The sequence below is a fragment of the Pelodiscus sinensis genome, chromosome 1, assembly GCF_049634645.1.
Source record: "Pelodiscus sinensis isolate JC-2024 chromosome 1, ASM4963464v1, whole genome shotgun sequence".
Lineage (NCBI taxonomy): Eukaryota > Metazoa > Chordata > Testudines > Trionychidae > Pelodiscus > Pelodiscus sinensis.
The window spans coordinates 85,494,556-85,508,942 of NC_134711.1; the positions used below are offsets into that span (position 1 = coordinate 85,494,556).

The 14,387-nt window shown below is 48.1% G+C and overlaps 1 protein-coding gene across 6 annotated transcripts in view; it reads left to right on the forward strand.

The window, feature by feature from the left end:
* Nucleotides 1-14,387, forward strand: part of LOC102453261 (solute carrier family 23 member 1-like) — a 49,213-nt gene that overhangs the window by 14,464 nt on the left and 20,362 nt on the right. For 4 of the 6 annotated variants that reach the window (XM_075934412.1, XM_075934402.1, XM_075934397.1 and 1 more), the window contains exons 6-8: nt 5,092-5,212; nt 9,267-9,423; nt 9,680-9,933. In XM_075934412.1, the coding sequence (XP_075790527.1) occupies nt 5,092-5,212; nt 9,267-9,423; nt 9,680-9,933 (532 nt within the window). The remainder of the gene's footprint in view (nt 1-5,091; nt 5,213-9,266; nt 9,424-9,679; nt 9,934-14,387) is intronic. The other 2 variants (XM_075934407.1, XM_075934417.1) reach the window with 1 other exon arrangement.

Below are 14,387 nucleotides of genomic sequence, written 5' to 3' on the forward strand. Positions count from 1 at the left end.
ACAGTCTGACCGCGTTGTGTGAACTACAAGTTGAACCTCTCTAATCCTGAACGGTGCTGAAGCAGAGAATTTGACAAACCACGGGAGATCAATATTGTCTAGCAGCATTACCAACACTTTCACTGCTCACTGGGCTCTGAGAAGACATTCAGGGGTAAATTAGAGCTAAATAACAGCCCAGAACACTGAGAGCCAGGACTGGCGGCTGTAAACATACTGGCTGTGTCTAGACTGGCCAGTTTTCCGGAAAATCAGCTGCTTTTCTGGAAAAACTTGCCAGCTGTCTACACTGGCCGCTTGAATTTCCGCAAAAGCACTGACTTCCTACTGTAAGAAATCAGTGCTTTTTGCGGAAATACTATTCTGCTTCCGTTCGGGCAAAAGTCCCTTTTCCGGAAAATCATGCCAGTCTAGACGTAGCCACTTTGTGGGACCACGAAAAACTTGGCCACACCCATGATAAGTGGACATCTGGCTAACTAAAATCTTGCCAGACCAAGGATGGTGCCAGACTAGAGAGGTTCAACTCGTACTTCCTTCTGATGATTAATTTCAAAAGTTGAACCATGGTTTTTGTGTTATATGAAGGAATAAATAACACTTCCATATTCACTTTCTTAAGACCATTCATAATTTTAATAGATCTCTACCACGTTCCCCCCTTTAGTTCTCTCTTTTTTAGGATGAGAAGCTTCTGCCTTTCTAATCTTGCCTTATATAAAAGCTGTTACTCACCATTCCTATTGCCCTTCTCTCTCCTTTTTCCAATTCGAATATAATATATATAAGTGAGTATATATATAATACAGTAGCATTATGATATGTTTGGTCTTATTATCTAACCCTTTCCTAATGTTTCCTAACACTCTGTTAACTTTTTTGGCTGCTGATGTACATTAAGCGTTGTGCTTTCCAGTGTGCATTTCTTTGCATTTAATATTGAATTTCATCTGCCAATTTGTAACCCAGTCACCCAATTTTCTGAAATCCCTTTGTAACTCTTTGTACTCAGCTTTGAACTTAACTATCTTGAGCAGTTTTGAATCATCTGCGAACTTGATTCTGCAGTTTTTAATAATCTGCAACCTCCCTGTTGACTACCTTTTCCAGATCATTTATGAATATGTGAAACAATACTGGTTCTATACAGAACCCTGGAGGACCCCACAATTTACCTTTCCCCACTGTGAAAACTAACCATTTATTCCTACCCTTTGTTTCCTGTTTTTAACTAGTTACTGATCAAAAAAGGATCTTCCTTCTTATCCCATGATTTCCTACTTTGCTTTTGCCCCTTTGGTTTGGGAACTTGTCATTTTCTGAAAAGTTCAAGTACACTGTTTCCATGGGATCACCATTATCCACACACATACTTATTGACACCTTCACAGAATTCTAGTAGACTAATGAGGCATGATTTCCCTTTACAAAGATTGTGCTGAGACTTCCCCAACAAATTATGTTCATCCATGTGTCTGATAATTCTGTTCTTTACTATAGTTTCAACTAGTTTGCCTAGTACGGAAGTTACTTACCAGGCTATAATTGCCAGGGCTGCCTCTGGAACTCTATTTTTTTTTAAATCAGCATGTCCTTGGCTACCCTCCAGTTACAGTGACTGATTTAAACAATGTATTTACACACCACAGCTAGGAGTTCTGTATTTGAGTTCCATCAGAACTTTTGGATGAATGTAATCCAGTCCTGGTGACTTATTGCTATTTCATTTATCAATTTTAGTCTAAAACCTCCTATTTTGACACCTCAGTCTGAGACAGGTCCTCAGATTTGTCACCTAAAAGGAATGGCTTAAGGATGAGACTTTTCTTCACATCCTCTGCAATGAAGACTGATGCAAAGAATTCATATAGCTTCTTTACAACAGTTTTGTTTTGTTTGCATGCTCATTTAACAACTCTATTGTCCAGTAACCCCATTGATTATTTGGCAGGCTTCCTGCTTCTAATGTACTTAAAAGTTTTTGTTGTTAGTTTTTGTCTTTTGCTAGTTGCTCTTCAACTTATTTTTTTGCCTCATTATACTTTTTATTAGACTCGCCACAGTTTTTGCACCTTTCTGTTTTCCTCACTAGGATTTCACTTCCCATTCTAAATAATGTCTTTTAATCTTTAAATGCCTTTTTTACTCTGTTTAGACATGGCACTTCATAGTGCTCTTACTAATTTTTTATTTGATTTAGCATGAGTCTCTATTACAGTGGGTTTAATTAGTTTTCATGCAGCTTGCAGCCATTTCATTCATGACTGCTCTTTCCAAGTTCTTTTTAAATAGCTTCCTCATTTTTGTGTAGCTCCTGTTTTTTGAAGTTAAAAGCTATTGTGCTAAGTATCTTTGGTATTTCAACACATGCACAAGGATCATATAATTAGAGACTCTCATAATGTATATGAACAAGGGAGCTGAGTTAAAGTAACCTTAATTTTAGCATTTCCTGACTTCTGACTGTTTGATGTTACAACCTTAATAATGCTCTTTCCATGTAGTTTGTCTGTGTGTGTGCGCTATATTGTGAGCCTGTTAGAGGATGCGTACATTGAAGATATCACACAAAAATGGCAATTTTTTTATTATTGATGTGGCATTTCAAAAATCAAATGCATTTTCTCTCTCTCTCTCTCTCTCTCTCTGAGGGTATGTCTACACTAGAAAGTTAGTTCGAACTAACGGACGTTAGTTCGAACTAACTTTCCTATGCGCTACACTAGCGCTCCGCTAGTTCGAATTTGAATCGAACTAGCGGAGCGCTTAGTTCGAACTAGGTAAACCTCATTTTACGAGGACTAACGCCTAGTTCGAACTAGCTAGTTCGAACTAAGGGCTGTGTAGCCCTTTAGTTCGAACTAGTGGGAGGCTAGCCCTCCCCAGGTTTCCCTGGTGGCCACTCTGGCCAACACCAGGGAAACTCTATGCCCCCCTCCCGGCCCCGGACCCCTTAAAGGGGCACGGGCTGGCTACGGTGCCCGTGCCAGGTGCAAGCCTGCCAGCACCCAGCTAGCAGACCCTGCACCTGGCACGGCACAGAGCCACCCACCCGATGCCCCCCAGCCCACCCCCTCTTGCCGGGACCAGGCTGGCGGCTCCCGGGAGCTTGCCCTGGACCGCAAAAGGCGGGCACCTTCCTGGGCTAGTGCGGACATCGTGGACCTTGTCCACGATCTCCGCACTAGGCACAGGAAAGTGGCCGTCTAGGGCAGGAGAGCTGCCAGCCTGGCCACCCAGGACCAGGTGTGCATGAAAATCAAGGGGGTCCACTGAGACCCCCGACACTGAGCCCTGAGCTTACAATGGCCGTCCTGGGTCAGACCAAAGGTCCATCTAGCCCAGTAGCCTGTCTGCCCACAGCGGCCAACCCTAGGGACCCTGGAGGGGATGGACCGAAGACAATGACCAAGCCATTTGTCTCGTGCCATCCCTCTCCAGCCTTCCACAAACTTTGGGCAGGGACACCACTCCTACCCTCTGGCTAATAGGACTCCATGGACCCAACCTCCATGACTTGATCTCACGTCCCTTTAATCTCTGTTCTAGTTGTAGCCTTCACAGCCTCCTGCAGCAAGGAGTTCCACAGGTTAACTATTTGCTTTGTCAAGAACAACTTTCTCTTACTAGTTTCAAGCCTGCTACCCATTCCTTTCCTTTGGTGTCCTCTAGTCCTTCTTTATGGGATCTCAGGAAGAACTTTTCTGAATGCACCCTCTCCACCCAACCCCTGCTTTTACAGACTTCTATCCTGTCCCCCCTCCGTCTCCTCTTTTCTAAGCTGAACAGTCCCAGTCTCTGTAGCCTCTCTTCATCTGGGACCTGTTCCCAACCCCTGATCATGTTAGTTGCCCTCCCCTCTCCCAGCCTTTCTCTTCCCCTCTCCCACCTCCTTTTCCCAGTCTCCCCCAGTTTTTTTCAATAAAGACAGAGTCAATGTTGGAAGAAACGTTATCTTTATTTTGTACATCAAGAAGAAGGGGGGCTAGGGAAGGGCAAGTGGAAGGAGGTGAGGGAGGAATGGGGTACGAGCCCCCGATGGGGAGGACTGGGCTGGCTCTGCGGGCTTCTGGGGGTGGAAGCTCTCCTGCAGCCCCCCAATTACTCCCTCTCCCCAGATGGCAGCCTGCGGCAAGTGCAGCCGGGCTGATGGCCGAGTGGTGTGATGTGCCCAGTGTGGGCACTCAGGGCACTCCAAGCCAGAACTTCTTTGCAAGCGGGGCACCCCTTAGAACTGTGTGTCCGGGGTGGGGGTCGGGACCCTTTAAGCGCAGCCCTCGGCTAGCCTGAGACAGTATCTCCATGCTCTAAGTCCTCCTTTTATGCCCTGCCGGCACTGCTTCCAGCCATCCTTAAGCCCTGTTCAGAGTCCACTCAATGTGGACTTACTAGTTCGAACTAGCAAAACGCTAGTTCGAACTAGTTTTTAGTTCTAGATGCGTTAGTTCGAACTAGCTTAGTTCGAATTAACTAATTCGAACTAAGTTAGTTCGAACTAGCGCTGTAGTGTAGACGTACCCTGAGAGAGATAAGGATGACTAGTTTGGCTGGGTTTTGAGGCAAAAAAAAATCTAATTTAAAAATCCCTCAACAAAACTATATTTAAACTATAATGGGAGGCTTGTTTTAACCTCAATTTTGGTAGTAACAGGTATTCCATGACACTAGTAGTATATCTACACTAGGCCTGGAAGGTGCAAATTACGTCTCAAGGTGCCCTACACATGCCAAAAAAAGAAGTGTAGCCAGGGTTACGGTAGTGGGAGAGGCCGGCCACCTCCCATACAATTCTGTCTTAGACCCTACGCATGTATTCAGACAGCTAGCCCCTCCCACTACTCACACCACTGTAGCGCTACACGTTCATTTTTAGTGCACTAGCTCAGTTGGTTCTGTGTCTCCTTGAACTGGGATTTACTCTTTCCAGCTCCAGGGAAGACATACACTTCGGGTCTTATTGTCGGAAGTGCTTTGAAATCAGATGGGGCTGAAGATGTTCAGAATTTCTGACAGTCGGGTCCTCCAAATGTGATAAAGCTAACAAGGCAGTTGTTCTTTTGCCCAGTTTCTTTCTTTTTTGTCTCATTCCAGGGCCATTTTCTTCATAGTTCTGTTCTCTCAGTACCTGAAAAATGTACCTGTGCCACTTCCATCTTACCAAGGATCCAGGAAGTGCCATTTCTCTAAGGTGTACCTCTTCCAGATCTTTCCAGTGAGTTAACCCCCCCCCCCCCCCGCCTTAGGTGACCACATGTCTACTTTTACTAGAACTAGACTTAGTCATGTTGGCTGCATCTAGACTGGCATGATTTTGCGCAAAAGCAGTTGCTTTTGTGCAAAATCTTGCTGCCTGTCTACACTGGCCGCGAGTATTTGCGCAAGAACACTGACTTTGTAATGTACAAAATCAGTGGTTCTTGCGCAAATATTCTGATGCTCCCACTCAGGGATAAGCCCTCTCGCGCAAGAATTCTTGCGCAAGAGGGCCAGTGTAGACAGCAGCGTTAATTTGTTGCGCAAGAAAGCCTGATGGCTAAAATGGCCATCGGAGCTTTCTTGCGCAAGAGAGCGTCTACACTGGCACGGATGCTTTTGCGCAGAAGCAAATCTTTTGTGCAAAGGCACATGCCAGTATAGACGCTCTCTTGCACAAATACTTTTAACGGAAAAACTTTTCCGTTAAAAGTATTTGCACAAAATCATGCCACTCTAGATGCAGCTGTTCTGTTTATGTAACCATCATTGGGCAGATTTGAATCTGGGACCTCTGAAGCAGAGTATAGGAGCCTGTACCCTCTGAGCTAAAAGCCAGTTGGTGCCCAGGCCATGCTGTACAGGTCTCTTGATCTTAACTGTTACTGTGGTCTAGGTACCACTTGCATTGCTCAATAACCACACTAGGGGTGTGTCTAGACTACAGGCAGTCCCCGACTTACGCGGATCCGACTTACGTCGGATCCGCACTTACGAACGGAGCTTTCTCGCCCCGGAAGTCGGGGCGAGAAAGCCCCGTTCGTAAGCTGCTCCGGTGCCCCTGGTCTGCTGGAGACCGTCTCCAGCAGACCAGGGGCACCGGGCCGGTTCCCGCGCTTCTGAGGCTTTGCCAGAGCAAAGCCTCGGAAGCGCGGGAACCGCTGCTGCTGCCACTTGGGTGCCGGTGCCTGTGGTCTGCTGGGGACCGTCCCCAGCAGACCACAGGCACCGGGACCCAAGCGGCAGCAGCGGGCGGGTTCCTGCGCTTCTGAGGCTTTGCCAGAGCAAAGCCTCAGAAGCGCGGGAACCCCCGCTGCTGCCGCATGAGACCCGGTGCCTGTGGTCTGCTGGGGACGGTCCCCAGCAGACCACAGGCACCCGGACTGAAGCCGCAGCCGCGGGGGGTCCCGCGCCTCAGAGGCTTTGCCAGAGCAAAGCCTCAGAGGTGCGGGGAACCGCCGCTGCTGCCGCTTCAGTCAAAGCGGCAGCAGCGGCGGTTCCCCGCGCCTCTGAGGCTTTGCTCTGGCAAAGCCTCAGAGGCGCGGGATCCCCCCGCGGCTGCGGCTTCAGTCCGGGTGCCTGTGGTCTGCTGGGGACCGTCCCCAGCAGACCACAGGCACCGGGTCTCATGCGGCAGCAGCGGGGGTTCCCGCGCTTCTGAGGCTTTGCTCTGGCAAAGCCTCAGAAGCGCAGGAACCCGCCCGCTGCTGCCGCTTGGGTCCCGGTGCCTGTGGTCTGCTGGGGACGGTCCCCAGCAGACCACAGGCACCCTGACTGAAGCCGCAGCCGCGGGGGGTCCCGCGCCTCAGAGGCTTTGCCAGAGCAAAGCCTCAGAGGCGCGGCACCCCGCTGCCGCTGCGGCTCTGCTCCCCGTGACCCGGGTCTGCTGGGGGGAGGGGGCGCAGCTAGTGTGCTCCCCCCGCCCCAGCAGACCAGGCTTTTGTTTTGGACTCTGGGGCAGAGCAGCTGGGGCGCTGCCGATTGGTCCTGCAGCGCCCGTGGGCACTACTGGACCAACCCGGCAGCACCCCAGCTGCTCTGCCCCAGGTCCTGATTCAGCCGCTGCTGGTCAGTTTCAGCAGCGGCTGAATCAGGACGTCTGGGGCAGAGCAGATGGGGTGCTGCTGGGTTGGTCCAGTAGCACCCCAGCTGCTCTGCCCCAGGCGTCCCCAAGTCAGCTTCTGCTGAAACTGACCAGCGCTGACTACAGGAAGCCCCAGGCAGAGTTGCTCTGCCCCGGGCTTCCTGGAATCAGCTGCTGATCAGTTTCAGCAGCAGCTGACTTGGGGACGCCTGGGGTTCTTAAGTTGATTCTGTATGTAAGTCAGAACTGGCGGTCAGGTTCAGCAGTGTCTGAATCTGGACGCCAGTTCCGACTTACATACAGATTCAACTTAAGAACAAACCTACAGTCCCTATCTTGTACGTAACCCGGGGACTGCCTATACATGGCTCCAGTCTAGACGCGGATTGGTCGACAAGGGATGCCTTTGTCGACCACTCCTGTAAACCTTGTTTCACGAGGCATAAGGGAGTGGTCGACAAAGGGTTCCCCTGTTGACCAATCCATGTCTAGACTGCCATGCTGTGCCGGATCAGCTGATTGTCAGCACAGTGCGGTGGCCATTTTTATTTTAATGAAGCAGGGATTATTTAAATCCCCGCTTCATTGACTATGTCGGGTAAACTAGTTTACATGGCTCCGTTGATGGAGCCATGTAGTCTAGACACGCCCTAGGTGTGTGGGTTACATATACACACTCAAATAATCCTACCTCCATTCATTTCCACTGGAGTCAGTGAGATGTTCCCCACTGAGGCTATGTCTAGACTGCAAGCCTCTTTCGAAAGAGGCTCTTTCGAAAGATACTTTCGAAAGAACCTCTTTCGAAAGAGAGCGTCTAGACTGCACGCGGAATTTCAAAAAAGCAAGCCGCTTTTTCGAAAGAAAGCACCTAGTGAGTCTGGATGCTCTCTTTCTAAAAAGCCTGTTTGCTTTCAAGAACGCCTTCTTTCGAAAGAGCACTTTCGAAAGAAGGCGTTCTTCCTTGTGGAATTAGGTTTACCACCGTCGAAAGAAAAGCCGCATTCTTTCGATTTAATTTCGAAAGAACGCGGCTGCAGTCTAGACGCAGGTGAAGTTTTTTCGAAAAAAGGCTACTTTTTTCGAAAAAAACCCTGAGTCTGGACACAGCCTGAGAGTAAGAGCTTCACAGTTTGGTTCCTACTATGTTTTGCATTCAGTTTAGTCTGTCAGAAACTCATTATTGTGGAAGAAATCCCCCAAAACACAAGTGGTTTTATCCTGGCTATTTAAGTATACACAGAAAAGGCCAACTTTGCAACCATGCATAGTGAAAATAAGTTCTTCCTACTGCTTGATTCAGGACATCTGGTCACCCCACTTAGGACACTGGCCCTTTCCAGTAACTGAACCTGGCAGTATGTACTACAAACCAAAGGCACGTCTATTTCTTCCTACAACAATAGCAGCAGGTCATTGCCATGACTGAGCTCACAATACTGATGTTCTTACCACCACTGAGTAATGCCGTAATGCACTGCAGTGTAGCTAAAGAGTCTGGACTCTATTCCAAAGTGATGATGGTAAGTAGGGCTATTAATTGCTTGTCAGTATTCACAGCTGCTTCCAACAAAACTTTCTGGATAACATGGAAAATCAGGTTATCTGGTGAAGTTGTTCTCAACCAGAGGTATACGTACCCCTTGTGGCATGGGAAGGTCTTCTAGGGAGGGCATCATCTCATCTAGATATTTGCCTAGTTTTACAACAGGCTACATAAAAAGCACTAGCTAACTCAATGCAAACTAAAATTTCATACAATGCCTTATTTATACGGCTCTATATACTATAAACTGAAATGTAAGTGCAATGTTTGTATTCCAGTTGATTTATTGTATAATTTTCTGATAAAAAGTAGGCAATGTGACAGTAATAGTGTGCTGTGATGCTTTTATATTTTTAGGTCTGATTCTGTAAGCAAGTAGTTTTTAAGTGCAGTGAAATATGAAGCCAAAAAAATACAAATCAGATTCCTGAAAGGGGTACAGTAGGCTGCAAAGATTATGAGCCACTGCTTCAGGAAAGCTTCTAAAGCAGACAGTATGTCTCCATTTTATTGAATGCACAAGCAAATGGAGGCACAAAAAAAGAGAATGCACTTTCAGAATGCAATGAGGGCTTTGTTTGTTTGTACTGCAGAAGGCAGCATACTTCCATAATGGAACTGAGGATGGGCATTAATCAGAATTCATTTTATGTGACTGTCTAGGTTCTTCTCGGCCTTGCCATTACTTGGCTGATATGCTTTGTACTCACTGTTACCAGTGCCTTTCCTTCGGACCCCGCAGTTTATGGCTATCCAGCTCGGACGGACATCAAAGGTGATGTTTTGTCCCAAGCACCTTGGTTCCGGTTCCCATATCCAGGTATAGTTGTAGGAATGTTTTGAAAATTATTTACTGTTCATACTCCCATTGTGGTTTTGTGTGTAGGATTTTTGCTTTTATGGGTCTAAAATGGTAGTGGAAAATGAGAAGATACTGAGGGACCCAAATGGTAAAGTTCAGGTGGGGCTGCCCTTCAAGCACGGGCCAATGCTTAGAAAAGTCACTAGTGATTTACTTAAATGGATTTTACAGCAAAACTAGCCCCAATGATCTGACTCTTGTTTTTAATTTGCAGGCCAATGGGGAATTCCGACAATCAGCTTGGCCGGGGTATTTGGCATCATAGCTGGAGTGATTTCCTCCATGGTGGAGTCAGTAGGCGATTACTTTGCCTGTGCCCGATTGTCTGGTGCCCCGCCCCCGCCAAAGCATGCTATCAACCGTGGAATTGGAGTTGAGGGAATTGGCTGCCTTCTGGCTGGGGCATGGGGAACAGGGAATGGCACTACCTCTTACAGCGAGAATGTTGGAGCACTGGGAATCACCCGGGTAAGGTTTACTGCACTGCCACCAGCCCACAGCAATGGATTACTGAGCTAGGTCCCTGCCCACTATGGAAAAGAGCAATAGTTTTTAAAGACTGGCTATACTTGTGAGCTGTGTCTAGACTGGCCAGTTTTTCCGGAAAATCAGCTGCTTTTCCAGAAAAACTTGCTAGCTGTCTACACTGGCCGCTTGAATTTCCGCAAAAGCACTGACTTCCTACTGTAAGAAATCAGTGCTTCTTGCGGAAATACTATTCTGCTCCCGTTCAAGCAAAAATCCCTTTTGCGCAAAAGGGCCAGTGTAGACAGCTCAGATTTGTTTTCTGCAAAAAAGCCCCGATCGTGAAAATGGCGATCGGGGCTTTTTTGCGGAAAAACGCGTCTAGATTGGCCACGGACGCTTTTCCACAAAAAGTGCTTTTGCGGAAAAGCGTCCGTGTCAATCTAGACGCTCTGTTCCGAAAATGTTTTTAACGGAAAACTTTTCCGTTAAAAGCATTTCCGGAAAATCATGCCAGTCTAGACGCAGCCGTGGGGTTTTTATAAATATACTAGAAGACTTACCCGACATTGCCCAGGTCCTTCAGGGCATGGGGCTGGCGATGTAGGGGGTGCGGGAGTCAGGGCAGGGCCTTGGGGCATTTCCCCCCTCCCCCTCGTTCAGCAGGGTCTTTCCCCTACCCATCCAGCAGGGCTTTCTCCCTCCCCGCCTAGCACTGCGTCCAAGCGTTGGGGGGAGCTGGGGGGTAGGGCAGGGGGCTACTTACCTGGTCTGGTGGCAGGCAAGATAGTGAACCTCAGCCCCAGCTGCTCATTCTCTTGGTCGTGCAGCTGCCCCCAAGTGGTCACTTTGAAGTATAGCTCTCCCCTGCATACACTGCCCCCCAGTGGTGTCTCTGCATATTACACTCCTCCAAGCAGCCTCTCCCTTTCCATATTATGGAAAATAGTCCCATTCCAGGGACTTTCCATTTTCCTAGTACAACCAAACCCTGACCGTGCTTTAAGTTAGGCTAAGAGGAAGCTGTATAACAAAATGTCTTATCATTTAGGAGGAATTCTTGAACAAATGGACTCACAGACAAACAGACAGATGCACATTTCTAAAATATATAGATAGATTACACACTCTTACCATATGTCATATTGCTGGGTCTATGAAGTGATCACAGTCCACCTCAAAAGTACGTGTCCTCATCACAAAAAAAATTACCACATTGGTTTCTAGTTGGCTCGTAGGGAGACCCAGGATCAAATGGGCCATGTGACCTGAACTGTCATTCCATTTCTATGGGGAGGGGTTGCTCCAGTGTGGGGAAGGCATGTTGTTAGGGTGGCACGTGAGACACATTCATGGTGATTATTTGCTCTGCAGCTCTTCTGGAGATAAAGAGAGCCCTTCACTCTGGGACCTTCCCTGAGAGCCAACTTCCACAAAATATTGAGAAAAAATGAAAAAAAGAAATATATAGTCTTTAAAAACTGCTCATGTTTTATGATACTTGGAACTAAGCAATGGCAGGGATACTAAAGTGGCACACTTTTTGGTAACTACAAAAGTCAAGCCATAAGGTTAAGCAATTTTAATAGTTTTAATCATTATACAGTTAAACTATTTTCTGAATTATTATATTGCAATTCTTGTAGAGCCGTGGTCACCAACCGGTCGATTGCGATCGACCAGTCGATCGCGAGGCCTCGACCAGTCAATCGCGAGGTGTTCAGGCTCCCCCACCCCCCATTTTCCCCCCAACTCTGAGAAGCCCCACTACCTACCCCCAGCGCAGTGCTGGCTTCCCGCGGGGTGGACGGAAGTCCTGCCTGCATCTTCGCGACACTTCTGGGGGTTCTGAAAGTGCACTAGCTGCTCCCCTCCCACAGCTCTGTGGCATGCCAGGCGCGCTGTGGTAGGGGGCATCAGCCCTGGAGGAGGAGCTCGGCGGCTTCCCTGTGCCACAGGAGGGGTGAGTCGAGAGCAGGGGTTTCCCTGCGTTGCGGGAGTGGGGGTCAGCCCTGGGGTTTGGCTCTGGGGCAGGTGCACGCGGCGGTTTGGCTGCATTGCGGGAGGGGGGTTTGGCCCTGGGGCAGGCGCGCTTGGGGGTTTGGCTGTGCCGCGGGAGGTGGGGGGGGGGGTCGGCCCCGGAGGAGGCACGTGCCAGCTTCCCTCAGGGAGGGGGGAGAATCCTGGGAGGAGGCGGGTGTAGGGGACTCCCTGCCCCCACTGGCCCCCTGTTCCCTCTCCCCACTCCCCAGCCTCAGAAACCTGTCCCCACTGGCACCCTATCCTCTGCCCTCCTGGCACCCTGTTCCCTCTCCCCTGTAGCCAGCTGCAGAACTCTGTCCCCACTGGGACCCTGTCCCCTGCCGAAGCACCCACTAGCACCCTTCCCCCAACTGACTTTTCTGTGGGTCAGTGACCCATGACTCAAAACAGGTTCCCTGCCCTTCTCAGAAGTAAAGACAATGCAGAAACTTTTTGTGATTAAAATAGTATTTTATTTAAAAATGAAGCCTGGTCAACAAACCTCCAATTGGGGCCAAGCCCCCATCTGGCCACAGCATCATAACACTCCTGTACTCCCCTTTCCCCCAGATCCTGCATTTGAGCCTATCATACAGTGGAACCCCCTGCCCTGAGCCCCTCACATACCCCCACCCAAATTCCTGAACCCTCACATCCAGAAGTCTGTGGCTTGCTTAGTACCCTAACCCTACATCTAACCCCAACACTGCCCAGCCTGGAGCCCCCTCCCCGAGCCAGTGTTCCCTTATCCACCTCCTCCTGCATCCAGATTTCCTCCCAGAGCTTGCACCTCTCACGCCTTCCCACACCCAACTCCCTCATTCCCACCCCAGAGCCTACACATCCTGTCTCCGCAGCAAGGGTATGGCTAGACTGCAGGAGTTTTTCAGGATTCCAGAGATATGCCAGAAAAACTCTTTTGCATCCAGGGTTGCGTTTGTTCTTCCACTTCTTTTAGTGGAAGAGCAAACATGATCTTTTGGTCACCCCTATAGTCCTCTTTCCACGAGGAATAAGGGGGCTTCCAAAACAAGGGGTTTTTCTGACATTTGGTCCAGTCTAGACAGGCCAAGTGTTGGAAAAACTTCTTCCTACAGAAGAATTGGGAAAAAAGCAGCAGTATAAGGACTGGGGATAGCAAGTGATGGAGAGGAGGAGAATAGAGAGGGCGGGGCTTCGAGGAAGGGGCGGGGCGGTAGATCTTGGCTTGTTCTGTCATTTAAAAAGTGATCTTGGGTGTAAAAAGGTTGGCGACCACTGTTGTAGAATGCCAAGGTGGGTGAGGTAATATCTTTTATTGGATCAACTGCTGGTGTGAGACAAGATTTCAAACTTACACAGAGTTTCCCAGACCAGTGGAGGTCAATGAAGGTCTTTCTGTTGTTGGCTTCTGGGCTCCATTCCTGCATAGTGTCCAGTCCCTGTGCCTCTGGGATCCCCTCCCAGCCACCAGACTCTCAGCCAGTGACTTGCCTCCACTTCTGGATGCCAGCACCTCTGCTTGCCAGGCTCTCAGCTGGACCAGGGATGTAGCTGAGAGATGTAGCTCCCACCAGGGCTCTCTGGTCCAGCAACATTCATTGGCCTACTGCCACAATTTTTCCCTTGGAGCATCCATGGGGTCCCGAGGATGCTGGACCATGGATGTAGCTGAGAGAGTTCCACACTAGAGAGTTTCAACCTGTATTAGTTTCCTGCAGTATTGAACATCTTTGATCTTAAGGCTACAGACCTAGGTAAACACAGACAAATACATTTAGCATCTACCCTTGGGTTCTTATCAATAGAAAGTGAATAAGCTGGGGCTCGCTAGCCTGACATTTCTTGGATACCCGTATGTAGATGGATTATCATGATTACAGTTGTAATGCCTCCTGTTAAGTTGTAATCGGTAATACACAGGTAGGCATGGATGGTCTATCAGTGTTAAATCTAGTATAAATAATTATTTTGGTCTTTACTAAGACAGATTTGTTAAATGGAAAGAACACTGAGACCTTACACCCAGGGGACAGAAAAAGCAGATGTAAAAACTAACAGACACATATGGATTGCTTTATTTTGGAACACAGTGCCACTGCCTCCTCAGAGCTGATTCACTAATATCTCACAAGCCAAGAGATGTTTAAAAAGAAACAGTAATAGCTTATGAAATTGGTTTTGCTGAAACAAAACCCCTTGTCTGAAAGATGAAATGTTTCACATATTACCAAGGGAGAATTAAAATAATTAATTTAATTTTAAAATGTCAACAAGAATTATACAATTCATCTTCCTAAAACATGAACATTGCATCCCTTAGTGGGGTTCTTTAACATGCAGCAATATACTGCATTTTCCCATGCAGGAACATACTGCTTTTAATTGAAGGTCCAAAACAAGTGTTTTGGTTGTCTTTCCCCCTTAATTTACATCGCTGTTAACTTCTCCTGAAC